Raw genomic sequence first — 27,322 nt, 5'->3', positions numbered from 1 at the left:
GAAGCACTCAAAACCCACTACTTGTTCTTTCAAAGAAAATAATACAAAATAGGTAAGTGAAGACCTCTCATTTTGCCAACCTTACTACAATGGCAGTACATATTTTTATGAATTCGACCACTCATAATGAAAGGAAACGTTATTATCATCACACCATTTCGGAAGTGAATGGTTTCACCCACTTCCTGCCAGAGAACAGCGGTTTTCTTCAATATTTACATTGCACGCAGTGAGAGTGAGGTTGATGTAAACTCTAAAATTTCACTTTGTCACACAAACCAAATTACCCCAGCCAATAACACACTGGTTGCTGTAGTTTCATTTACCTCAGTCGATCTACAAACACATAGCCTATTAGCTTTAAAAAATGTTTGCAGATTTACAGCTTATTTCCTGCAAGTCTATACATTTTGCCATGATTTATGCCATTTTGATGAGACATTGAGTGAGAGCGATCAACAAAATCAATGGGGGACGACTGGCTGATGACTTGTTTCTGTTACTCCAAAAATTAAGATCCAGACCTCAGTGTCCTCATCATACTGTATGTACAGTGCCTTGCGAAAGTATTCGGCCCCCTTGAACTCTGCGACCTTTTGCCACATTTCAGGCTTCAAACATAAAGATATAAAACTGTATTTTTTTGTGAAGAATCAACAACAAGTGGGACACAATCATGAAGTGGAACGACATTTATTGGATATTTCAAACTTTTTTAACAAATCAAAAACTGAAAAATTGGGCGTGCAAAATTATTCAGCCCCTTTACTTTCAGTGCAGCAAACTCTCTCCAGAAGTTCAGTGAGGATCTCTGAATGATCCAATGTTGACCTAAATGACTAATGATGATAAATACAATCCACCTGTGTGTAATCAAGTCTCCGTATAAATGCACCTGCACTGTGATAGTCTCAGAGGTCCGTTAAAAGCGCAGAGAGCATCATGAAGAACAAGGAACACACCAGGCAGGTCCGAGATACTGTTGTGAAGAAGTTTAAAGCCGGATTTGGATACAAAAAGATTTCCCAAGCTTTAAACATCCCAAGGAGCACTGTGCAAGCGATAATATTGAAATGGAAGGAGTATCAGACCACTGCAAATCTACCAAGACCTGGCCGTCCCTCTAAACTTTCAGCTCATACAAGGAGAAGACTGATCAGAGATGCAGCCAAGAGACCCATGATCACTCTGGATGAACTGCAGAGATCTACAGCTGAGGTGGGAGACTCTGTCCATAGGACAACAATCAGTCGTATATTGCACAAATCTGGCCTTTATGGAAGAGTGGCAAGAAGAAAGCCATTTCTTAAAGATATCCATAAAAAGTGTCGGTTAAAGTTTGCCACAAGCCACCTGGGAGACACACCAAACATGTGGAAGAAGGTGCTCTGGTCAGATGAAACCAAAATTGAACTTTTTGGCAACAATGCAAAACGTTATGTTTGGCGTAAAAGCAACACAGCTGAACACACCATCCCCACTGTCAAACATGGTGGTGGCAGCATCATGGTTTGGGCCTGCTTTTCTTCAGCAGGGACAGGGAAGATGGTTAAAATTGATGGGAAGATGGATGGAGCGAAATACAGGACCATTCTGGAAGAAAACCTGATGGAGTCTGCAAAAGACATAAGACTGGGACGGAGATTTGTCTTCAAAAAGACAATGATCCAAAACATAAAGCAAAATCTACAATGGAATGGTTCAAAAATAAACATATCCAGGTGTTAGAATGGCCAAGTCAAAGTCCAGACCTGAATCCAATCGAGAATCTGTGGAAAGAACTGAAAACTGCTGTTCACAAATGCTCTCCATCCAACCTCACTGAGCTCGAGCTGTTTTGCAAGGAGGAATGGGAAAAAATGTCAGTCTCTCGATGTGCAAAACTGATAGAGACATACCCCAAGCGACTTACAGCTGTAATCGCAGCAAAAGGTGGCGCTACAAAGTATTAACTTAAGGGGGCTGAATAATTTTGCACGCCCAATTTTTCAGTTTTTGATTTGTTAAAAAAGTTTGAGATATCCAATAAATGTCGTTCCACTTCATGATTGTGTCCCACTTGTTGTTGATTCTTCACAAAAAAATACAGTTTTATATCTTTATGTTTGAAGCCTGAAATGTGGCAAAAGGTCGCAAAGTTCAAGGGGGGCGAATACTTTCGCAAGGCACTGTAGCTAAACTCTGTTGACAGACTACAATCAAAGACCGTACGGTATGAAGATACGGGGGGTTTCCATTGGAGAACCAGTTTTAGCCTATCACGTGTAACAAATCGTACTCTCCTTGCGTTGTGTTTCCTCCAAATAAATCACATCAGCCAGTGGTCCCAGTTGAGCATCATTTATTTCTGTTGCTGTTGTTAAAATGGGAAACAGCACGTTAGTTGTGCAGGGCTTAACGATATTGATGGCTGTTGATGGCAAAATCTGTAGCATGAAGACAACTCTGTTAGCAGTGGGCTTATGTGACCATTACATCGGTGTATGCTGCTAACACACTTATTTACAGCAATCCAAAGCACATCCCAGAAAGCCCCTCAATCCCTAACAGGTACCATATACCCAAACATGTACAAATCAGTAACGTACAGCAAACTTGTACACATTGTAAAATAGAAAACAGTATTCAGAACGTGACCTACCCCTTGCATCACATTTTCATCCCGGGAAGACCTGACGTTCGCGATCTCCCCCTATCTGCTAACGGGGCCAATCACAACACACCTTATCGTCATCAGAGTTGAACCAACCAATAAAAATGCTTGAACATTAAATACACATTTCTTTAGAGGCAAGTGGAAACATAACCAACCCTGTTACATTCTCCCCTGCTGAATTACACTTGCATACTACAAAGAATCAAAATGAGGTATGCAATAGCTTCAAATACATATGTTACCAAATATTCCAGTGCAAAGACCTTTCTCTAAAGAGAATTAAGGGAATTCAAAGACCCCGTAGGAAAACATGCCTGTCACATGTTCAGTACACTCAGTGACAATAAGAACCTCAGACAGAAAAGCCTTGGTCTACATGATCTCTGACCCATTACCTCCATGGGGTCTCTTGAAAGTAAAACTTTTTGAATTTTTTAAATGGCCTACAGACATGGATTCTAATCCTACACCCACACATGTATTCTAATGAATTCTGTATGAAAAACCCTGTGTCTGCATAGTCTCTGAGTATCACTTGGTGTTTCCTAGTCCAGTCTGCTGCTTTGAGTTTCCTATGTATTCCTCTTTTCCTCTTGCCTTTCCCATGGCGTGGTGCCTTTGTCCCAGTTGTCAGCCCATACAGCGGCTTAGCGATGGTGGAGCACCCCTCAATGAACTGCTGGTAATAGACTATCATTCTGAGAAAGGACCGTCCGTATCTTCCCCTGGGAGGGCACGTCCGTGTTATCCTCCATGAGATCCTTCTCTGTCATCCCTGCAATAGTCTTCACTTTTTCTGGGTCTGTGGCCACACCTCCTTCACTGATGACATGCCCCAAGAACGGCACTGACCTCTTCATGAAATGGCATTTCTTTGGAGACAATTTCAGATTATGGGCTTTGAGACGCTCAAAAACTGACTCCAAGCGTTCCAATCCAAATTCTTCAGTCGGGGCAAAAACCAGCACATCGTCCAGGTAGCATAGAAGGCTAGAAAAATGTTGATCCTCAAAAATGCTCAAAATCATTGTCATGAATGTAGCTGGGGCTGTTGCATAGTCCTTGTGGAAGACGGTTATATTCATATAACCCAAAAGGAGATGTGAAGGCTGTAAACTTCTTGTCGTCTTCATGCACCTCCACATTGTAGTAGCCTGAGGTCAAATCCATTGTAGAGAAGAAGGCATTGCCACCCAGGGCCGCCAGAGCATCAGCTTGGTGAGGTAGAGGGTGAGCATCCTTTACGGTGTGAGCATATCAGAAGTCTGTACACAGTATCAGATCGCCAGACTTCTTACAGACCAGCACGAGTGGGGAGGCATACTTATTACTGGATTTCCTGATTATCTCTCGCTCTTCCATCTCAAGGCCTGCCTGAGCTTGTCATAATGGTTAGGGGAGAGCCTATGGTAAGGTAGCCTAAAAGGCTTAGTGTCACTGAGTCTGATGCCATGGACATATCCAGAAGCCGTCCCGCAATCTAGTTTGTGCTGGGAGAAGATAGACTTGTAGCGGGCTATTAGCTGAACTAGCCTGGCCTTACACTGTTGCGACAACTGAGTAGACTCAATGTCAATGTCACCTAGTCCTAACTCGTGCAACATCTCACTTGTCACTCTGTGCGGTTTGACGGCACTGTCAACGGTCAAGCTATCTCCACTACCATTGTCAAAGTCTGGATCGTCATCCATTTTGTGTATCTGCTGCACCAGGGGGACCGGTTCGGCAGTGGGCCCATCTATATAGTCAGTGTCAAAGTCCTCTAATGCCATGCAAGGAAAAACGTCCGCTATCTTGGCATTGCGTCTCACTGTTACTGGCTTTGGTGAGGGATTGATAACTTTGACAGGGACCCAGCCATCGCTCCACAATTTTGCTACTGTTCTCCCCACTTGAATGTTTTTCGGTCTTGAGCATGCTCTCGTAGGCTCAATACCGACAGCACTGCCTGCGGATACATTTTGAGGCGTACGCAGCCGGCCCCAGACTAAATGTTCCTGCATTAGGCTCCAATGTGACCGCCCGCTTCAGCCTTACCACTCCAACTCTTTCTGGCACTTTGGTTCCTTTCCATCTCACTACATTTGCAAGCAGACGGAACAGTTTGTCATCTCCATTGTGTTCAGATGATGACATCTTCTCCCAGAAGTCACCGGTCGTCTTCAGCTCCCTGATGAGGTGTTTTACCACGTTGCTGCCTAGAATGAGCTCATCACGTTGGCCATCCACTACTAGAACAGGGACAGAGACACTGCTGCCATACACAGACAGATTCAATTCACACACACCTACAGGCTTGGTCTTCAACCCCCCCGCAGCCAACCAACACCACTTCAGTCGGACTGAGGGAGCCACTCTTAAGCACCCCTGCTTTCTCAAGGCGTGGCACCACTGTTGAGCTCAATGTGCATGCCATAGAACCGCTGTCAATCATAGCGCTCACCTCTATAACATCCCCCAGTAACACACTAGTATAGAAGAGTTTCTCGTTGTGGAGCACTCTCTGTGTATTTTGCATAATGACTTTTTCATTCAACTTGACTTCATCACAAACACTTGAATATATTGACTCTAAATCTACACCACTATCTGATTGGGGCACCTCACAAGGCCCAGCACTTCCCCCCACCCCGTGCAGGCCAGCTAGTTTTCCCTGCCGCTGTGTCTTGTTGCTGTTTGATGGAGCGAAGGGAGTTACCGATGAAGTGCGAGGAAATTCTTGACGTGTGTGCCCAGCTGCATAACAGAGGAAGCAGAGGTGGTGTGAATAACAATGATCCATTGTACTGTGATTCGCATCCCCACACACTTTGCATTGCAAAGACGGGTTCTCCCTTCTCCTGGGCCTCATCTGGAAACAGTTATCATAACTGCCTACAGGTTGCTGTGGCCTCTGCTCCAAGACCCGTTTAAGCATGGCAATCACACGATCCAATGCCTCGGATGAGCCATTTGCGGGCTGCTGCGAGGGGTCCGGGCAGTTTGCAACACTGGCCTACGTACTTCCTGCGTCAGTGACCAGTGGGGCCAGCAGGAAGGGACGTGGAGCCCTGCACTTCCTCTGGTACTCCTCCAGCCTGCCATGGAACCTCCGCAGCCGTCCACTCATGCAATGGTTTGCACATGAATATCAATGACAGCTCTGGGTTCGGACAGTGCTTGATGAACATGACAGTCAGAACACGTAATGGATTGTCTAGCTCCTTGTTCTGGCTCTTCAAACAGTCCTCTGCCACCTCTATGGCCCTGCTCAGTCTGATCCAGTAATCAAATGGAGTCTCCCCTTCCATTGGCAATGTAGAATAAACATCAGCTAGGGGCATGTCAGAGTTGATTGTGTCGCTAAAGTGATTCTTCAGAATGTCAAAAATCGGTCTAGGGCCCTGGCTTAATTCAACTGGGTTACTGCGTAGGCTTACTCTTACCACACCACATGCCCGCCCTGTCAGCTTACCCAAAACTTCACCTGACCTCTCCTGCCCACCACAGCCCTTCTTCTGCATGTACACTAACATGGTCTCCTCCCACTCATGCACTGTGCATTCCTCTGAACCATCCCCCCTGAAACACACGGGTTCCCTGACATCATTTTTCACCACTACATTTAGACTAGAGCTGGCCCCAACCTTGGTACCATCAACATAATCAACCTTCTGTCCCACACCATCTCCCATAGACTTGATTCTAAACAAGAGGCAATATTTTCACCTATGGAGTAACCTATCTGCTTAACAATGCCCGCCAGGAAATCCATAGACATATCCTCCTTCCAAGGACTAGGTGAAACTGGCTCAAATGCACTGAGTTGAGGTAGCTCTAAATCATGTGGAAAGCGCACTTGCCTGTGTAGTTGGCCTGGCCAGAGGTGTGGAAGTAAGTGGAAAAATAGCTGCCCCCTACCCACTGGCGGTGAAGGGTTAAACATGAGAACTCCCCTACCGCTCCCAAATCTTTCCATTAAAAAAATAAATATATATATTTTATCATGTAAATATTAAGTCATTTTTTAAATCACAATCAATATGAACACTTCTATAAAATCAGCTTGAACATAATGCAATCAAAATAAAAGTTCAGTAGTTGTTGTCTAACAAGACCAAGAATCAACACAGACAAGAAACAAGAAATGCCAATCAATAGTTGTCGCCACCGTGTGGTAGAAAATGGCGTCGCCCTCACGTTAATTGGCATCGGAAGGTTACTAGCGTAACAGCACAATTACATCAGTAAATAATCATACCATCACCACATACAAGTAATAATCAGGATATTATATTTCCCCCACTCATTCATGCTACCAGGAGCGTTGGACCAGCAACCGGAAGGTTGCAAGTTCAAACCCCTGAGCTGACAAGGTACACATCTGTCGTTCTGTCCCTGAACAGGCAGTTAACCCACTGTTCCTAGGCCGTCATTGAAAATAAGAATTTGTTCTTTAACTGACTTGCCAAGTTAAATAAAGGTAAAATAAAGGTAAAATAAATAAAATCAGCAACCACAGTACTTCTTGAAGCCGGGTCTCGGATCCCTCGACGTGACTTCCGGCGAAGACAAGAAGACGAATCACCGCACCAGTGAAACAAATGTTACACCTTGCATCACATTTTCATCCTGGGAAGACCTGACGTTCGGGATCTCCCCCGATCTGCAAACTGGGCCAATCACAACACACCTTATTGTCATCAGAGTTGAACCAACCAATACAAATGCTTGAACATTAAATACACAATTCTTTAGAGGCAAGTGGAAACATAACCAACCCTGTTACATTCTCCCCTGCTGAGTTACACACGCTTGAAGGTGATGTCAGACCGATTTTGGCTAGCTAAACTCATGCACAGAAACACGTCATCGGGTTAAACGGTTGTTTCGTGCCGAACTGCGAATGTGGAGGCCGTCAAGTCAAAGGCACTTGTTCGATATAAAATAGCTTAAGACGAAAATAAAACGTGTTAGCTTGTCACTTTCACCAATCTAGGCTGTGCCTTTAGATTCCAAGAAAATTAACAACTAAGGAAGAACCTTACAATTCTCCCATTTACTAATCAATCCCCAAACCTCGGCCAGATCTCTTTCGACTGTGTTCCCGGGTATCTCGCGATGTTACGGCACTGGGTTTAGAAACTAAAATGAGAGAAAGTATTTGTGAATATACAGGACAATAGGATCTAGATACTAAATGGTTTGTCTTTATTTCATCGCAGTTTCTTTCTCTGTCGATTTGCTTGAATAGAGAGCATTGTGAGATTCACACACTAACACACACACACACTCAGGAGTAGACCTCTTTCTCTCTAGAGCCGATGTCACTCACACGAAGCAACCTGGAAGCAATTTCTGTTGCAGGTGTAAGTAGCAAGTGTCATGATCTCAAGCAACTTTGCTGATACACGAAACAACGTAAACGCGATTGAAATTGACCCACGAAGCAACCCAGATGCAACTCTGTTGCCAGCAACATTTGCTGTACAGGTTGCTTCGCGTGACATCGGCTTTATCTTCAGACAACATTTAGTAAACAGAGAATGAATAGAAACCTTTTAGACCAATCAGATTATATCTCTACACATGAGAAACATTACAACATCCTGTATTCCGAGGCCAACAAAGTGAAAGTGACGTGGATGAAACGTGTAGAGAGGAATCGTCGCAGTCAAGTGACTGTTGTACCTGTGTGACCAGGCTGAAATGACAGTGCTCTGTGTTGGTGTCCCGTTACACATGTGGCTGAGTTGACTATATAAGCAGCGCAATGCAAACCAGTCGTATAAATCAGTGTGTGCTGCTGTCTACCCCTGCAGAATTGTTTGAGGAGCGAGATAGGCTGCTGCAGATTTCATTCCTTTCGAATTATTTGAAAAAGCAAAACATCTTTTTTTTGCAATAATGGGTGTTATGGTTTCGCAACTCTTCTCTCGTTTCTTCGAGAAAAAACAGATGAGAATTCTGATGGGTAAGACTTATTTCCAATATTGTTAATGTCATTGTGTTATTATTACAATGTTGCAATGTATGTACAATGTTACAATGTATTTGTTACAATGTGTTATATCATGTACTTTTTTTGATTGATTTGACATAGGCCTGTATTATATGATTATTATTCATATTACTTAGGTTTTAAAATGATCCATATTGTACCTACAGTTGGGTTAGATGCTGCAGGGAAGACCACAGTCCTGTACAAACTAAAACTTGGAGAAGTTGTCACAACTATCCCCACTATTGGTAAGCATTGATTGATATATAGGCTATATCCACGGATTGACAACTTTTGCTTCTTATATGTATTTGACCAGGCACTGCTAGACAGAGCATAGCTGAATGTCCTTTGTGCTGATCACCATAGGGTTCAATGTGGAGACGGTTGAGTACAAGAACATCAGCTTCACGGTGTGGGATGTAGGTGGTCAGCACGTCATCAGACCTCTGTGGAAGCATTACTACCAGAACACGCAGGTAGTACTAACCCTAATACTCTCAACTAACCTGAACATCCCCAAATAACCCTAACAGCTTCAACTACCCCTAACCCTAACAGCCTCACCTAACCTCAACAGCCTCAACTAAGCCTAACCCTAATTAACCTAAACTAACAGCCTCAACTAACCCTAACAGCCTCACTTAAACACTCAGGTATCCTAACCCTAATAGCCTTAACTATGGGATAATTTCAAATCCCGTCAATTCAGAAAATTAATTCCAATTCCAATTTTCCTCATTCCTTAAAAGCATGTGTCTGTCTGTGTTCCAATATCTTCATCCAGGGTCTCATATTTGTGGTTGACAGCAACGATCCTGAGAGGATAAATTATGCTACAGAGGAACTACAGAACATGGTGAGTCATCTGTCCTTCCATTAATATTTCCACACTTTCCTATAGCAACTCTTGAGTTTGCTCTTGGCCACCGGAGAGGAGCGTAGTAACAGTATAATGGGATCTTTCTGATTCCCTACGAGGAATGTAATAATACAGTAATATGACTGTTCTAATAGAGATAGGAGAGAGTGTTTACCTGTTTAATGTGACTGTTCTGATTCCCTGTGTTCTGTGTTATTGATCCTCCACACACAATGCAACATTACAGAGAAAAGTGTAATAACTCAGTCAGTACTGTGGCTGTTCTGATTCCCTGTGTTCTTTGCTGTTGACCCACAGCTTGAAGAGGACCAGTTGAGAGATGTAGTTCTGCTGGTGTTCGCCAACAAACAGGACCTTCCCAACGCCATGTCTGTCAGTGACATCACAAATAAACTGGGACTGAGGAAACTTCACCTGAATACTCCTGTAAGTATGACCATCTAGAATCTCTAAGGTTTCGCGAGCCAATTCTAACTCGCGTTAGCGCAATGACTGGAAGTCTATGGCATACACTAGCATGCTAGCTGTTACCATGCTAGCAGTTACCATAGACTTCCAGTCATTGAGCTAACACGAGTTAGCAATCGCGCTAATGCTAATGAGCAACTTTCTTAAAACTGACTCTGGGGAAATAGATAAAGGGCGTCATTCCCAAAATCCTGATGTGTCCCTTTAAATGTCAAACACTACAACGCGCCTCAAATTGAATCACTGCCAAGATTTGCTAAATAATGCACTCTTATTGTTTGTCATCTCCTTGGTTTGTCCAGGCTACCTGTTAATGACTGACTGTTTTTCCTCTCTCCTCAGTGGTTTGTCCAGGCTACCTGTGCAACCCAGGGTTCAGGTCTGTTGGAAGGACTGGACTGGTTGGCTGACCAGCTTTCCAAGCGCTAACTTAGTTGAGTTGGCTCCGGAGTGAAGTTACACCTAACTACAAGTCTAGGATCAGCTTCCCCTCCCCCGATCATAACCTTAACCATAAGTGGGGAAACTGACCCAAGATCAGTGTCTCGGTGCAAATTCACCCTATAACAGCTGCGCTCAGCCCTTCTTAAGAACGACCAGAACACGTTTACTCAAGGACAACCATACAATCAGAACAAAACTTAGAAGTGCCTTTCTGAAAAGTTTCCATTTAAAAAATATATTTTTTCTAATGTATTGCACATATTGTAACATGGAAAGTTATAAATGTTTTATATTAAAATAATTGTATCACTGAATGAATGTAAGCAGATTCTTTATCAAACCCCCTGTATTTATTTCCTGATTTCCAATTCCTCACTACCTCTAATAAAAGAATGTGTTTAAATGTATCTGCACTCGTTTTCTTTGTGGGTGTGGTCACTGTGCAGATGGAAGAGTAACAATTCAGAAACAACAAATACAAGACAATTGTTTCAGTAATTTCCCTCATCATCACTGCAGGGTGTGTGTAATGGAGACCAAGACTAAAACTCATCAGGGACATATTTGCGAACATTTTAACAATACAATATCGACATCTAAAGGTAGGACCTCACAATTGCATGGAGAATGTATGACAGCAGCATCCCTTGATTAAATAAACAGTATGTTATATAAAAACATTTAAACTACAGTATATAGCCTTAACATGAAAGTATTGATTGTAGAGTATAAGGTTGTGAGCTCTTGGAAGTTCAGATACTTCAATTTCAACAGCACTACACGATCCCAGTGCTTGCAGGCTTATTTTCCAAGAAACAGCATTGTGTTGAGATAGATATCTCCCACTGGGCACACACTGGTTGAATCAACATTGTTTCCACATCATTTTAATTAAATTACACTGAACCAACATGGAAAAGACGTTGAATTGACATCTCTACACTGTGGGCTTCAATTTCACTGAGGGAGATGTAAAATTATGACTATCCGAGGATGAACCTTTACAGTGTGGGAGAATAATCTCTCAGTCCCATTTGTCTTTTTGGGGCCAATAAATGTATTTAGTACCGTTTTCCTGAACTGAAACCGACATGGCCTCACCACAGTGTTGTTTTGGTAATTATTAGAAAGCCTACGTACAGTGCATTCGGAAAGTATTCAGACCCCTTGACTTTGTCCACATTTAGTTATGTTAGAGCCTTATTCTTAAATGTAATTTTATCCTCATCAATCTACACCCAATACCTTATAAAGACAAAGCAAAAATAGGTTTAACATTTTATCCATTTTAATAAAAATAAAAATGAATACCTTATTGACATAAGCATTCAGACCCTTTGCTATGAGACTCAAATTGGAGCTCAGGTGCATCCTGTTTCCATTCATCATCCTTGAGATGTTTCTACAACTTGATTGGAGTCCACCTGTGGTGAATTCAATTGATTGGACATGATTTAGAAAGGCACACACCTGTCTATATAAGGTCCCACAGTTGACAGTGAATGTCAGAGCAAAAACCAAGCCATGAGGTCGAAGGAATTGTCCGCAAAGTTCCGAGACAGGATTGTGTGGAAGCATAGATCTGGGGAAGGGTATCAAAAAATGTCTGCAGCATTGAAGGTCCCCAAGAACACAGTGCCCTCCATCATTCTTAAATGGAAGAATTTTAGAACCACCAAAACTGTTCCTAGAGCTGGCCGCACGGCCAAACTGATCAATCAGGGTAGAAAGGCCTTGGTCAGGGAGGTGACCAAAACTCTGATGGTCACTCTGACAGAGCTCCACAGTTACTCTGGAGAACCTTCCAGTAGTACAACCATTTCTGCAGCACTCCATCAACCAGGACTTTATGGTAGAATGGCCAGACACAAGCCACTCCTCAGTAAAAGGCACATGACAACCTGCTTGGAGTTTGCCAAAAGGCACCTAAAGGACTCTCAGACCATGAAAAACAAGATTCTCTGGTCTGATGAAACCAAGCTTGAACTATTTTGTTGAATGCCAAGCATCAACTCTGGAGGAAACCTGGCACCATCTCTACTGTGAAGCATGGTGGTGGCAGCATCATGCTGTGGGGATGTTTTTCAGCTGCATAAACTAGAAGACATGTCAGGATTGGGGGAAAGATGAACAGAGCAAAGTAGAGAGATCCATAAGAAAACCTACTCCATAGCACTCAGGACCTCAGACTGGGGTGAAGGTTCACCTTCCAAAGGGACAACGACCCTAAGCACACAGCCAAGACAATGCAGGAGTGGCTTCGGGACAAGTCTTTTGAATGTCCTTGAGTGGCCCAGCCAGATTCCAGACTTGAACCCGATCGAACATCTCTGGAGAGACCTGAAAATAGCTGTGCAGCGACGCTCCCTATCCAACCTGACAGAGCTTGAGAGGATCTGCAGAAAATAATTGGAGACACTGCAAATACAGGTGTGCCAAGCTTGTAGCGTCATACTCAAGAAGACTCTATGCTGTAATCACTGCCAAAGGTGCTTCAACAAAGTACTGAGTAAAGGGTCTGAGTACCATTTTTTAAAACATTTGCTAAATCTTAAAAAAAACAAAAAAAAATGTCTTTGTCATTGTATTATAAGGAATTACATTATATCATATTATCTCAACCTTCTAAGTGTTACAGATCGACTTTGATTATTTGTTGGAAGTTTGTTTTATCCATGTTTTAAAATCTGTCAGTTTGATAGACCTATGCAAAGGTCAACTCCCTTATCTGCTCAGAGAATAGACTAGAAGTGACACTAGAAGTTACACCTTGCATCACATTTTCATCCTGGGAAGACCTGGGAAGACCTGACGTTCGGGATCTCCCCTGATCTGCAAACTGGGCCAATCACAACACACCTTATTGTCATCAGAGTTAAACCAACCAATAAAAATGCTTGAACATTAAATACACAATTCTTTAGAGAAAAGTGGAAAGATAACCAACCCTGTTACACACGCTTGAAGGTGATGTCAGACCGATTTTGGCTAGCTAAACTCATTCACAGAAACACGTCATCGGGATAAACGGTTGTTTCGTGCCGAACTGCGAATGTGGAGGCCGTCAAATCAAAGGCACTTGTTCGATATAAAATAGCTTAAGACGAAAATAAAACGTGTTAGCTTGTCACTTTCACCAATCTAGGCTGTGCCTTTAGATTCCAAGAAAATTAACAACTAAGGAAGAACCTTACAATTCTCCCATTTACTAATCAATCCCCAAACCTCGGCCAGATCTCTTTCGACTGTGTTCCCGGATATCTCGCGATGTTACGGCACTGGGTTTAGAAACTAAAATGAGAGAAAGTATTTGTGAATATACAGGACAATAGGATCTAGATACTAAATGGTTTGTCTTTATTTCATCGCAGTTTCTTTCTCTGTTGATTTGCTTGAATAGAGAGCATTGTGAGATTCACACACTAACACACACACACTCAGGAGTAGACCTCTTTCTCTCAAGAGCCGATGTCACTCACACGAAGCAACCTGGAAGCAATTTCTGTTGCAGGTGTAAGTAGCAAGTGTCATGATCTCAAGCAACTTTGCTGATACACGAAACAACGTAAACGCGATTGAAATTGACCCACGCAGCAACCCAGATGCAACTCTGTTGCCAGCAACAACATTTGCTGTACAGGTTGCTTCGCGTGACATCGGCTTTATCTTCAGACAACATTTAGTAAACAGAGAATGAATAGCAGCCTTTTAGACCAATCAGATTATATCTCTACACATGAGAAACATTACAACATCCTGTATTCCGAGGCCAACAAAGTGAAAGTGACGTGGATGAAACGTGTAGAGAGGAATCGTCGCAGTCAAGTGACTGTTGTACCTGTGTGACCAGGCTGAAATGACAGTGCTCTGTGTTGGTGTCCCGTTACACATGTGGCTGAGTTGACTATATAAGCAGCGCAATGCAAACCAGTCGTATAAATCAGTGTGTGCTGCTGTCTACCCCTGCAGAATTGTTTGAGGAGCGAGATAGGCTGCTGCAGATTTCATTCCTTTCGAATTATTTGAAAAAGCAAAACATCTTTTCTTTGCAATAATGGGTGTTATGGTTTCGCAACTCTTCTCTCGTTTCTTCGAGAAAAAACAGATGAGAATTCTGATGGGTAAGACTTATTTCCAATATTGTTAATGTCATTGTGTTATTATTACAATGTTGCAATGTATGTACAATGTTACAATGTATTTGTTACAATGTGTTATAACATTTACTTTTTTTGATTGATTTGACATAGGCCTGTATTATATGATTATTATTCATATTACTTAGGTTTTAAAATGATCCATATTGTACCTACAGTTGGGTTAGATGCTGCAGGGAAGACCACAGTCCTGTACAAACTAAAACTTGGAGAAGTTGTCACAACTATCCCCACTATTGGTAAGCATTGATTGATATATATAGGCTATATCCACGGATTGACAACTTTTGCTTCTTATATGTATTTGACCAGGCACTGCTAGACAGAGCATAGCTGAATGTCCTTTGTGCTGATCACCATAGGGTTCAATGTGGAGACGGTTGAGTACAAGAACATCAGCTTCACGGTGTGGGATGTAGGTGGTCAGCACGTCATCAGACCTCTGTGGAAGCATTACTACCAGAACACGCAGGTAGTACCAACCCTAATACTCTCAACTAACCTGAACATCCCCAAATAACCCTAACAGCTTCAACTAACCCTAACCCTAACAGCCTCACCTAACCTCAACAGCCTCAACTAAGCCTAACCCTAATTAACTTAAACTAACAGCCTCAACTAACCCTAACAGCCTCACTTAAACACTCAGGTATCCTAACCCTAATAGCCTTAACTATGGGATCATTTCAAATCCCGTCAATTCAGAAAATTAATTCCAATTCCAATTTTCCTCATTCCTTAAAAGCATGTGTCTGTGTTCCAATATCTTCATCCAGGGTCTTATATTTGTGGTAGACAGCAACGATCCTGAGAGGATAAATGATGCTACAGAGGAACTACAGAACATGGTGAGTCATCTGTCCTTCCATTAATATTTCCACACTTTCCTATAGCAACTCTTAAGTTTGCTCTTGGCCACCGGAGAGGAGCGTAGTAACAGTATAATGGGATCTTTCTGATTCCCTACGAGGAATGTAATAATACAGTAATATGACTGTTCTAATAAAGATAGGAGAGAGTGTTTACCTGTTTAATGTGACTGTTCTGATTCCCTGTGTTCTGTGTTATTGATCCTACACACACGATGCAACATTACAGAGAAAAGTGTAATAACTCAGTCAGTACTGTGGCTGTTCTGATTCCCTGTGTTCTTTGCTGTTGACCCACAGCTTGAAGAGGACCAGTTGAGAGATGTAGTTCTGCTGGTGTTCGCCAACAAACAGGACCTTCCCAACGCCATGTCTGTCAGTGACATCACAAATAAACTGGGACTGAGGAAACTTCACCTGAATACTCCTGTAAGTATGACCATCTAGAATCTCTAAGGTTTCGCGAGCCAATTCTAACTCGCGTTAGCGCAATGACTGGATGTCTATGGCATACACTAGCATGCTAGCTGTTACCATGCTAGCAGTTACCATAGACTTCCAGTCATTGAGCTAACACGAGTTAGCAATCGCGCTAATGCTAATGAGCAACTTTCTTAAAACTGACTCTGGGGAAATAGATAAAGGGCGTCATTCCCAAAATCCTGATGTGTCCCTTTAAATGTCAAACACTACAACGCGCCTCAAATTGAATCACTGCCAAGATTTGCTAAATAATGCACTCTTATTGTTTGTCATCTCCTTGGTTTGTCCAGGCTACCTGTTAATGACTGACTGTTTTTCCTCTCTCCTCAGTGGTTTGTCCAGGCTACCTGTGCAACCCAGGGTTCAGGTCTGTTGGAAGGACTGGACTGGTTGGCTGACCAGCTTTCCAAGCGCTAACTTAGTTGAGTTGGCTCCGGAGTGAAGTTACACCTAACTACAAGTCTAGGATCAGCTTCCCCTCCCCCGATCATAACCTTAACCATAAGTGGGGAAACTGACCCAAGATCAGTGTCTCGGTGCAAATTCACCCTATAACAGCTGCGCTCAGCCCTTCTTAAGAACGACCAGAACACGTTTACTCAAGGACAACCATACAATCAGAACAAAACTTAGAAGTGCCTTTCTGAAAAGTTTCCATTTAAAAAATATATTTTTTCTAATGTATTGCACATATTGTAACATGTAAAGTTATAAATGTTTTATATTAAAATAATTGTATCACTGAATGAATGTAAGCAGATTCTTTATCAAACCCCCTGTATTTATTTCCTGATTTCCAATTCCTCACTACCTCTAATAAAAGAATGTGTTTAAATGTATCTGCACTCGTTTTCTTTGTGGGTGTGGTCACTGTGCAGATGGAAGAGTAACAATTCAGAAACAACAAATACAAGACAATTGTTTCAGTAATTTCCCTCATCATCACTGCAGGGTGTGTGTAATGGAGACCAAGACTAAAACTCATCAGGGACATATTTGCGAACATTTTAACAATACAATATCGACATCTAAAGGTAGGACCTCACAATTGCATGGAGAATGTATGACAGCAGCATCCCTTGATTAAATAAACAGTATGTTATATAAAAACATTTAAACTACAGTATATAGCCTTAACATGAAAGTATTGATTGTAGAGTATAAGGTTGTGAGCTCTTGGAAGTTCAGATACTTCAATTTCAACAGCACTACACGATCCCAGTGCTTGCTGGCTTATTTTCCAAGAAACAGCATTGTGTTGAGATAGATATCTCCCACTGGGCACACACTGGTTGAATCAACATTGTTTCCACATCATTTTAACTAAATTACACTGAACCAACATGGAAAAGACGTTGAATTGACGTCTCTACACTGTGGGCTTCAATTTCACTGAGGGAGATGTAAAATTATGACTATCCGAGGATGAACCTTTACAGTGTGGGAGAATAATCTCTCAGTCCCATTTGTCTTTTTGGGGCCAATAAATGTATTTAGTACCGTTTTCCTGAACTGAAACCGACATGGCCTCACCACAGTGTTGTTTTGGTAATTATTAGAAAGCCTACGTACAGTGCATTCGGAAAGTATTCAGACCCCTTGACTTTGTCCACATTTAGTTATGTTAGAGCCTTATTCTTAAATGTAATTTTATCCTCATCAATCTACACCCAATACCTTATAAAGACAAAGCAAAAATAGGTTTAACATTTTATCCATTTTAATAAAAATAAAAATGAATACCTTATTGACATAAGCATTCAGACCCTTTGCTATGAGACTCAAATTGGAGCTCAGGTGCATCCTGTTTCCATTCATCATCCTTGAGATGTTTCTACAACTTGATTGGAGTCCACCTGTGGTGAATTCAATTGATTGGACATGATTTAGAAAGGCACACACCTGTCTATATAAGGTCCCACAGTTGACAGTGAATGTCAGAGCAAAAACCAAGCCATGAGGTCGAAGGAATTGTCCGCAAAGTTCCGAGACAGGATTGTGTGGAAGCATAGATCTGGGGAAGGGTATCAAAAAATGTCTGCAGCATTGAAGGTCCCCAAGAACACAGTGCCCTCCATCATTCTTAAATGGAAGAATTTTAGAACCACCAAAACTGTTCCTAGAGCTGGCCGCACGGCCAAACTGATCAATCAGGGTAGAAAGGCCTTGGTCAGGGAGGTGACCAAAACTCTGATGGTCACTCTGACAGAGCTCCACAGTTACTCTGGAGAACCTTCCAGTAGTACAACCATTTCTGCAGCACTCCATCAACCAGGACTTTATGGTAGAATGGCCAGACACAAGCCACTCCTCAGTAAAAGGCACATGACAACCTGCTTGGAGTTTGCCAAAAGGCACCTAAAGGACTCTCAGACCATGAAAAACAAGATTCTCTGGTCTGATGAAACCAAGCTTGAACTATTTTGTTGAATGCCAAGCATCAACTCTGGAGGAAACCTGGCACCATCTCTACTGTGAAGCATGGTGGTGGCAGCATCATGCTGTGGGGATGTTTTTCAGCTGCATAAACTAGAAGACATGTCAGGATTGGGGGAAAGATGAACAGAGCAAAGTAGAGAGATCCATAAGAAAACCTACTCCATAGCACTCAGGACCTCAGACTGGGGTGAAGGTTCACCTTCCAAAGGGACAACGACCCTAAGCACACAGCCAAGACAATGCAGGAGTGGCTTCGGGACAAGTCTTTTGAATGTCCTTGAGTGGCCCAGCCAGATTCCAGACTTGAACCCGATCGAACATCTCTGGAGAGACCTGAAAATAGCTGTGCAGCGACGCTCCCTATCCAACCTGACAGAGCTTGAGAGGATCTGCAGAAAATAATTGGAGACACTGCAAATACAGGTGTGCCAAGCTTGTAGCGTCATACTCAAGAAGACTCTATGCTGTAATCACTGCCAAAGGTGCTTCAACAAAGTACTGAGTAAAGGGTCTGAGTACCATTTTTTAAAACATTTGCTAAATCTTAAAAAAAACAAAAAAAAATGTCTTTGTCATTGTATTATAAGGAATTACATTATATCATATTATCTCAACCTTCTAAGTGTTACAGATCGACTTTGATTATTTGTTGGAAGTTTGTTTTATCCATGTTTTAAAATCTGTCAGTTTGATAGACCTATGCAAAGGTCAACTCCCTTATCTGCTCAGAGAATAGACTAGAAGTGACACTAGAAGTTACACCTTGCATCACATTTTCATCCTGGGAAGACCTGGGAAGACCTGACGTTCGGGATCTCCCCTGATCTGCAAACTGGGCCAATCACAACACACCTTATTGTCATCAGAGTTAAACCAACCAATAAAAATGCTTGAACATTAAATACACAATTCTTTAGAGAAAAGTGGAAAGATAACCAACCCTGTTACACACGCTTGAAGGTGATGTCAGACCGATTTTGGCTAGCTAAACTCATTCACAGAAACACGTCATCGGGATAAACGGTTGTTTCGTGCCGAACTGCGAATGTGGAGGCCGTCAAATCAAAGGCACTTGTTCGATATAAAATAGCTTAAGACGAAAATAAAACGTGTTAGCTTGTCACTTTCACCAATCTAGGCTGTGCCTTTAGATTCCAAGAAAATTAACAACTAAGGAAGAACCTTACAATTCTCCCATTTACTAATCAATCCCCAAACCTCGGCCAGATCTCTTTCGACTGTGTTCCCGGATATCTCGCGATGTTACGGCACTGGGTTTAGAAACTAAAATGAGAGAAAGTATTTGTGAATATACAGGACAATAGGATCTAGATACTAAATGGTTTGTCTTTATTTCATCGCAGTTTCTTTCTCTGTTGATTTGCTTGAATAGAGAGCATTGTGAGATTCACACACTAACACACACACACTCAGGAGTAGACCTCTTTCTCTCAAGAGCCGATGTCACTCACACGAAGCAACCTGGAAGCAATTTCTGTTGCAGGTGTAAGTAGCAAGTGTCATGATCTCAAGCAACTTTGCTGATACACGAAACAACGTAAACGCGATTGAAATTGACCCACGCAGCAACCCAGATGCAACTCTGTTGCCAGCAACAACATTTGCTGTACAGGTTGCTTCGCGTGACATCGGCTTTATCTTCAGACAACATTTAGTAAACAGAGAATGAATAGCAGCCTTTTAGACCAATCAGATTATATCTCTACACATGAGAAACATTACAACATCCTGTATTCCGAGGCCAACAAAGTGAAAGTGACGTGGATGAAACGTGTAGAGAGGAATCGTCGCAGTCAAGTGACTGTTGTACCTGTGTGACCAGGCTGAAATGACAGTGCTCTGTATTGGTGTCCCGTTACACATGTGGCTGAGTTGACTATATAAGCAGCGCAATGCAAACCAGTCGTATAAATCAGTGTGTGCTGCTGTCTACCCCTGCAGAATTGTTTGAGGAGCGAGATAGGCTGCTGCAGATTTCATTCCTTTCGAATTATTTGAAAAAGCAAAACATCTTTTCTTTGCAATAATGGGTGTTATGGTTTCGCAACTCTTCTCTCGTTTCTTCGAGAAAAAACAGATGAGAATTCTGATGGGTAAGACTTATTTCCAATATTGTTAATGTCATTGTGTTATTATTACAATGTTGCAATGTATGTACAATGTTACAATGTATTTGTTACAATGTGTTATAACATTTACCTTTTTTGATTGATTTGACATAGGCCTGTATTATATGATTATTATTCATATTACTTAGGTTTTAAAATGATCCATATTGTACCTACAGTTGGGTTAGATGCTGCAGGGAAGACCACAGTCCTGTACAAACTAAAACTTGGAGAAGTTGTCACAACTATCCCCACTATTGGTAAGCATTGATTGATATATAGGCTATATCCACGGATTGACAACTTTTGCTTCTTATATGTATTTGACCAGGCACTGCTAGACAGAGCATAGCTGAATGTCCTTTGTGCTGATCACCATAGGGTTCAATGTGGAGACGGTTGAGTACAAGAACATCAGCTTCACGGTGTGGGATGTAGGTGGTCAGCACGTCATCAGACCTCTGTGGAAGCATTACTACCAGAACACGCAGGTAGTACCAACCCTAATACTCTCAACTAACCTGAACATCCCCAAATAACCCTAACAGCTTCAACTAACCCTAACCCTAACAGCCTCACCTAACCTCAACAGCCTCAACTAAGCCTAACCCTAATTAACCTAAACTAACAGCCTCAACTAACCCTAACAGCCTCACTTAAACACTCAGGTATCCTAACCCTAATAGCCTTAACTATGGGATCATTTCAAATCCCGTCAATTCAGAAAATTAATTCCAATTCCAATTTTCCTCATTCCTTAAAAGCATGTGTCTGTGTTCCAATATCTTCATCCAGGGTCTTATATTTGTGGTAGACAGCAACGATCCTGAGAGGATAAATGATGCTACAGAGGAACTACAGAACATGGTGAGTCATCTGTCCTTCCATTAATATTTCCACACTTTCCTATAGCAACTCTTAAGTTTGCTCTTGGCCACCGGAGAGGAGCGTAGTAACAGTATAATGGGATCTTTCTGATTCCCTACGAGGAATGTAATAATACAGTAATATGACTGTTCTAATAAAGATAGGAGAGAGTGTTTACCTGTTTAATGTGACTGTTCTGATTCCCTGTGTTCTGTGTTATTGATCCTACACACACGATGCAACATTACAGAGAAAAGTGTAATAACTCAGTCAGTACTGTGGCTGTTCTGATTCCCTGTGTTCTTTGCTGTTGACCCACAGCTTGAAGAGGACCAGTTGAGAGATGTAGTTCTGCTGGTGTTTGCCAACAAACAGGACCTTCCCAACGCCATGTCTGTCAGTGACATCACAAATAAACTGGGACTGAGGAAACTTCAACTGAATACTCCTAGAATCTCTAAGGTTTCGCGAGCCAATTCTAACTCGCGTTAGCGCAATGACTGGAAGTCTATGGTATACACTAGCATGCTAGCTGTTACCATGCCAGCAGTTACCATAGACTTTTAGTCATTGCGCTAACAATAGTTAGTAATTGCGCTAATTCTAATGAGCAACATTTTTCAAACTGTATGCATAGTCACAGTTGAAGTCGGAAGTTTACATACACTTAGGTTGGAATCATTAAAACTCATTTTCAAACACTCCACACATTTCTTGTTGACAAACTATAGTTTTGGCAAGTCGGTTAGGACATATAGTTTTTGCATGACACAAGTAATTTTTCCAACAATTGATTACAGACAGATTATTTCACTTATAATTCACTGTATCACAATTCCTGTGGGTCAGAAGTTACATACACTAAGTTGACTGTGCCTTTAAACAGCTTGGACATCATTTGAGTCAATTTGAGTCATTTGAGTCAATGTATTTCAAGGCCTACCTTCAAACTCAGTGCCTCTTTTCTTGACATCGGTTTTGGAGCAGTGGCTTCCTTGCTGAGCCACCTTTCAGGTTATGTCGATTTAGGACTCGTTTTTACTGTGGATATAGATACATTTGTACCTACTTCCTCCAGCATCTTCACAAGGTCCTTTGCTGTTGTTCTGGGATTGATTTGCACTTTTCGCACCAAAGTAAGTTCATCTCTAGGAGACAGAGCGTTATGACGGCTGCGTGGTCCCATGGTGTTTATACTTGCGTACTATTGTTTGTACAGATGAACATGGTACCTTCAGGCGTTTGGAAATTGCGCCCAAGGATAAACCAGACTTATTGAGGTCTACAATTTTTTTCGGAGGTCTTGGCTGATGTCTTTTGATTTTCTCATAAAAAAGCCAGACTACAGTTTGCAACTGCACATGGGGACAACGATCGTGCTTTTTGGAGAAATGTCCTCGGCTCTGATGAAACAAAAATAGAACTGTGTCACGTTCTGACCTTTTATTTCCTTGGTTTTGTAATTATTTAGTATGGTCAGGGCGTGAGTTGGGTGGGCAGTCTATGTTTGATTTTCTATGATTTGGGATTTCTATGTTTCGGCCTAGTATGGTTCTCAATCAGAGGCAGGTGTCATTAGTTGCCTCTGATTGAGAATCATACTTAGGTAGCCTGGTTTGCACTGTTTGTTTGTGGGTGATTGTCTATGTTAGTGGCTTGTGTCAGCACAGGTCTAATTTTTATTTGTTTATTGTTTTGTATGCAGTGTTCAGTACTTTCTTTATTAAATATTCACTATGAACACATACCACGCCGCGTTTTGGTCCTCTGATCCTTCTCGCCTCTCCTCTTCAGATGAAGAGGAGGACGACCGTGACAAACTGTAATAATGACCAATCGTTATGTTTGGAGGAAAAAGAGAGAGGCTTGCAAGCCAAAGAACACCATCCCAACACACACGGAAACAAACACCCACAAACCAAAAGTGAAACCCAGGCTACCTAAGTATGATTCTCAATTAGGGACAACAATTGACAGCTGCCTCTGATTGAGAACCATACTAGGCCGAACTAAAAAACCAACATAGAAAAACAAACATAGGATGCCCACCCCAACTCACGCCCTGACCATACTAAAACAAAGACAAAAACAAAGGAACTAAGGTCAGAACGTGACAGCACCTCACAAAATACATGGCATTATGAAGAAGAAAAATTATGTGGATATATTGAAGCAACATCTCAATCAATCAATCAATCAAATGTATTTATCAAGCCCTTCTTACATCAACAGATGTCACAAAGTGCTCTACAGAAACCCAGCCTTAAACCCCAAACAGCAAGCAATGCAGTTGTAGAAGCACGGTGGCTAGGAAAAACTCCCTAGAAAGGCCAGAACCAAGGAAGAAACCTAGAGAGGAACCAGGCTATGAGGGGTGGCCAGTCCTCTTCTGGCTGTTCCGGGTGGAGATTATAACAGAACATAGCCAAGATGTTCAAATGTTCATAGATGACCAGCAGGGTCAAATAATAATAATCACAGTGGTTGTCGAGGGTGCCACAGGTCAGCACCTTAGGACTAAATGTCAGTTGGTTTTTCATAGCCAATCATTCAGAGTATCTCTACCGCTCCTGCTGTCTCTAGAGAGTTGAAAACAGAAGGTCTGGGACAGGTAGCACGTCCGGTGAACAAGTCAGGGTTTCATAGCTGAGGGCAGAACAGTTGAAACTGGAGCAGCAGCATGACCAGGTGGACTGGGGACAGCAAGGAGTCATCAGGCCAGGTAGGTCTGATGCATGGTCCTAGGGCTCAGGCTCTTCGAGAGAGAGAAAGGAAGAAAGAGAGAGAATTAGAGAGCATACTTAAATTCACACAGGACACCGGATAAGACAGGAGAAATACTCCAGATATAACAGACTGACCCTAGTCCCCGACACATAAACTACTGCAGCATAAATACTGGAGGCTGAGACAGGAGGGGTCTGGAGACACTGTGGCCCCGTCCGACGATACACCCGGACAGGGTCAAACAGGCAGGATATAACCCCACCCACTTTGCAAAAGCACAGCCCCCACACCACTAGAGGGATATCTTCAACCACCAACTTACCATCCCGAGACAAGACTGAGTATAGCCCACAAAGATTTCCCCTACAGCACGAACCCAAGATGGGGGCGCCATCAGTCAGGAAGGAACTCAATACATCAGTCAGGAAGTTAAAGCTTGGTCGCAAATGGGTCTTCCAAATGGACAATGGCCCCAAGCATACTTCTAAAGTTGTGGCAAAATGGCTTAAGGACAACAAAGTCAAGGTATTGGAGTACCCGTCTCAAAGCCCTGACCTCAATCCTAAAAAAATGTGTGGGTAGAACGGAAAAAGTGTGTGCGAGTAAGGAGGCCTACAAATCTGACCCAGTTACAGCTCTGTCAGGAAGAATGGGCTAAAATTCACCCAACTTATTGTGGGAAGCTTGTGGATGGCTACCCAAAACGTTTGACCCAAGTTAAACAATTTAAAGGCAATGCTACCAAATAGTATTTGAGTGTATGTACATTTCTGACCCACTGGGAATGTGATGAAAGCAATAAAAGCTGAAATAAATAATTCTCTCTAATATTATTCAGACATTTCACATTCTTAAAATAAAGTGGTGATCCTAACTGACCTTAGACAGGGAATTTTAACTAGGATTAAATGTCAGATATTGTGAAAAACTGAGTGTAAATGTATTTGGCTGAGGTGAATGTGAACTTCCGACTTCAAATGTAAAAATGGTGTCCATGAGTTCATCTGTTTCTGGGGAAGTAGATAAAGGGTGTCATTCCCAAAATCCTGATGTATCCCTTTAAATGTCGAATACTACAACTCGCCTCGGATTGAATCCCTGCCCAGATTTGCTAAATAATGCACTCTGGTTGTTTGTCATCTCAGTGGTTTGTCCAGGCTACCTGTTAATGACTAACTTTGTGTCCTCTCTCCTCAGTGGTTTGTCCAGGCTACCTGTGCGACCCAGGGTTCAGGTCTGTTGGAAGGACTGGACTGGTTGGCTGACCAGCTTTCCAAGCGCTAACTAGCTGAGTTGGCTCTGTAGCGACGTTACCCCTAGGTACAGGTCTAGGATCAGCTTCCCCTCCCCCAAACAAAACCTTAATCATTAGTGGGGGAAATGTAAAACTGACCCAAGATCAGTGTCTCGGTGCAAAGGTACCCTGTAACAGCTGCGATGCGCTCTGCCCTCCTTAAGAACGACCAGGACACAACGTTTACTCAAGGACAACCATACAATAAGAACAACACTTAGAAGTGGCTTTCTGAAAAGTTTCCATTTCCATTTTTTTTGGTAATGCACTTCAATGTATTGTACATATTGTAACTTGGAAAGTTATATAAAATATATATATTTTAAATGATCACTGAATGACTGTAAGCAGAATCTTTATCAACACCCCTGTATTTATTTATTGACTTCCAAAACCTCCTACCTCTAATAAAATCATGGTGTGTAAATGTATCTGCAGTCGTTTTATTTGTGGGGTTTGTTTCAGTAACTTCCCTTGTTGTCACTGAAGGGTCTGTGTAATGGAGACAAAGACTAAAACTGAACGGGGACATATTTGCGAACATTAGAAAAAGTTTACGTTTAAACTTTGTCTCCTTCTCAAAATGTGCATCAGCCAATTTAAATCGTTGACATAGTTGCACATGATCAAACGCTATATGTTAGCTGCTTACATCAGATAACCCGGCAGATTTAGCCAGAGAGTAACAGGTAAGGAGAGAAGCCCAAAATATAGTTCCCTTCAGCAGGTGATGTTTTTCAGTTTTTTCACCCACCAAGTAAGGACTTTTTGTATGGCGTTCAATGAGTGTCTAGTTTAACCAAAAACTAAAATGTATGGCTTATTTGCTTCGTGGGGTTTATTTAATTGAATAGAAGATTCATGATGCTTAAGTTGTTATGGGTGTACTGATATAAGTAGGACACATGACATCCCCGCAACTTTGAGAAAAAACCCTTTATATCGGAGTAATTCTTTGAATGATTGCGTCGGAGGGGAAGGCTGCCGTCTTATCAACAATAATTTGTTTTGTACATAATGTTGCTGCTATCGTCTCTTATGACCGAAAAGAGCTTCTGGACATGATAACTGCATTTTCTCACCTCAAACTGGATGAAAAGTTCTTCTTTAATGAGTCGGACGGGAGGGATATAATACAGACCCGACCAGGACTAGACCCGTTATTCGCTGGATAAGGAAATGCATATTTTGCGGAAAGAGATCAGGGTGCCTTGTGAAGATCAGGCGACAAGTGACTAATCTTCTATCCTGCTAGCTAACGTTCAATCGCTGGAAAATAAGTGGGACGAACTGAAAGCAGGTTTATCCTAACAACGGGACATTGAAAACTGTAATATCTTATGTTTCACCGAGTCGTGGCTTAACGACGACATTAAGAACATACAGCTGGTGGGTTATACACGCTATCGGCATGACAGAACAGCAGCCTCTGGTAACACACGGGACGGGGGCCTATGCATTTATGTATACAACAGCTGGTTCACGATATCTAAGGAAGTCTTGAGGTCTTGCTTGCCTGAGGTAGAGAATCTCATCATAAGCTGTAGACAACACTATCTACCTAGAGAGTTTTCATCTGTATTTTTAGTAGCTGTCTACATACCACCACAGACCGATGCTGGCACTAAAACCACACTCAATGAGCTGTATACACCTATAAGTAAACAGGAAAACGCTCATCCAGAGGTGGCGCTCCTAGTGGCCGGGGACTTTAATGCAGGGAAACTTAAATCAGTTTTACCTAATTTCTTGTTAAATATGTTAAATATGCACCAGAGGGAAAACAATTCTAGACCACCTTTACTCCACACACAGAGACGCGTACAAAGCTCTCCCCCGCCCTCCATTTGGCAAATCTCACCATAATTCTCTCCTCCTGATTCCTGCTTACAAGCACAAATTAAAGCAGGAAGCACCAGTGACTCT

At 42.1% G+C, this 27,322-nt stretch overlaps 3 protein-coding genes across 4 annotated transcripts; all 3 read left to right on the top strand.

Annotated features, from left to right (window-relative positions):
• Window positions 1–7,752: 7,752 nt before the first annotated feature.
• On the top strand, window positions 7,753–10,834 carry LOC110502836 (ADP-ribosylation factor 4-like). Of its 2 annotated transcripts, XM_036960548.1 has the most exons (7): window positions 7,753–7,838; window positions 8,458–8,609; window positions 8,804–8,884; window positions 9,006–9,115; window positions 9,424–9,495; window positions 9,817–9,945; window positions 10,330–10,834. In XM_036960548.1, exons 2-7 carry the CDS (start codon window positions 8,543–8,545, stop codon window positions 10,414–10,416), a joined length of 546 nt encoding a protein of 181 aa, XP_036816443.1. In that variant the 5' UTR covers window positions 7,753–7,838; window positions 8,458–8,542; the 3' UTR covers window positions 10,417–10,834. The 2 variants fall into 2 exon arrangements, with proteins under 2 accessions (XP_036816443.1, XP_036816442.1); XM_036960547.1 differs by lacking the exon at window positions 7,753–7,838 and having other exon boundaries at window positions 8,281–8,609.
• A 3,105-nt stretch (window positions 10,835–13,939) lies between these two features.
• Window positions 13,940–16,779, top strand: LOC110511512 (ADP-ribosylation factor 4). The gene is made up of 6 exons (XM_021592407.2): window positions 13,940–14,552; window positions 14,747–14,827; window positions 14,951–15,060; window positions 15,365–15,436; window positions 15,758–15,886; window positions 16,271–16,779. The coding sequence occupies exons 1-6, from the start codon at window positions 14,486–14,488 to the stop codon at window positions 16,355–16,357; spliced, it is 546 nt and encodes a 181-aa protein (XP_021448082.1). The 5' UTR covers window positions 13,940–14,485; the 3' UTR covers window positions 16,358–16,779.
• Window positions 16,780–19,864: 3,085 nt separating this feature from the next.
• LOC110502833 (ADP-ribosylation factor 4) lies at window positions 19,865–25,818 on the top strand. Its single transcript, XM_036960546.1, has 6 exons — window positions 19,865–20,493; window positions 20,688–20,768; window positions 20,890–20,999; window positions 21,304–21,375; window positions 21,697–21,837; window positions 25,300–25,818. Exons 1-6 carry the CDS (start codon window positions 20,427–20,429, stop codon window positions 25,384–25,386), a joined length of 558 nt encoding a protein of 185 aa, XP_036816441.1. The 5' UTR covers window positions 19,865–20,426; the 3' UTR covers window positions 25,387–25,818.
• Window positions 25,819–27,322: the final 1,504 nt, after the last annotated feature.

This window comes from Oncorhynchus mykiss, chromosome 23, assembly GCF_013265735.2.
Source record: "Oncorhynchus mykiss isolate Arlee chromosome 23, USDA_OmykA_1.1, whole genome shotgun sequence".
In the NCBI taxonomy this organism is placed as follows: domain Eukaryota; kingdom Metazoa; phylum Chordata; class Actinopteri; order Salmoniformes; family Salmonidae; genus Oncorhynchus; species Oncorhynchus mykiss.
The sequence above is the reverse complement of the archived record's forward strand: the minus strand, read 5'-3'. Positions and strand labels throughout refer to the sequence as shown.

Bases quoted from the DNA above. Each gene is read 5' to 3' on its own strand.
- LOC110502836 (XM_036960548.1), top strand. From the start codon at position 8,543: ATGGGTGTTATGGTTTCGCAACTCTTCTCTCGTTTCTTCGAGAAAAAA. The intron at 9,116-9,423 runs GTAGTACTAACC...ATCTTCATCCAG, and splicing joins ATTACTACCAGAACACGCAG to GGTCTCATATTTGTGGTTGA. The intron at 9,946-10,329 runs GTAAGTATGACC...CTCTCTCCTCAG, and splicing joins AACTTCACCTGAATACTCCT to TGGTTTGTCCAGGCTACCTG.
- LOC110511512 (XM_021592407.2), top strand. From the start codon at position 14,486: ATGGGTGTTATGGTTTCGCAACTCTTCTCTCGTTTCTTCGAGAAAAAA. The intron at 15,437-15,757 runs GTGAGTCATCTG...GTTGACCCACAG, and splicing joins CAGAGGAACTACAGAACATG to CTTGAAGAGGACCAGTTGAG. The intron at 15,887-16,270 runs GTAAGTATGACC...CTCTCTCCTCAG, and splicing joins AACTTCACCTGAATACTCCT to TGGTTTGTCCAGGCTACCTG.
- LOC110502833 (XM_036960546.1), top strand. From the start codon at position 20,427: ATGGGTGTTATGGTTTCGCAACTCTTCTCTCGTTTCTTCGAGAAAAAA. The intron at 21,000-21,303 runs GTAGTACCAACC...ATCTTCATCCAG, and splicing joins ATTACTACCAGAACACGCAG to GGTCTTATATTTGTGGTAGA. The intron at 21,376-21,696 runs GTGAGTCATCTG...GTTGACCCACAG, and splicing joins CAGAGGAACTACAGAACATG to CTTGAAGAGGACCAGTTGAG.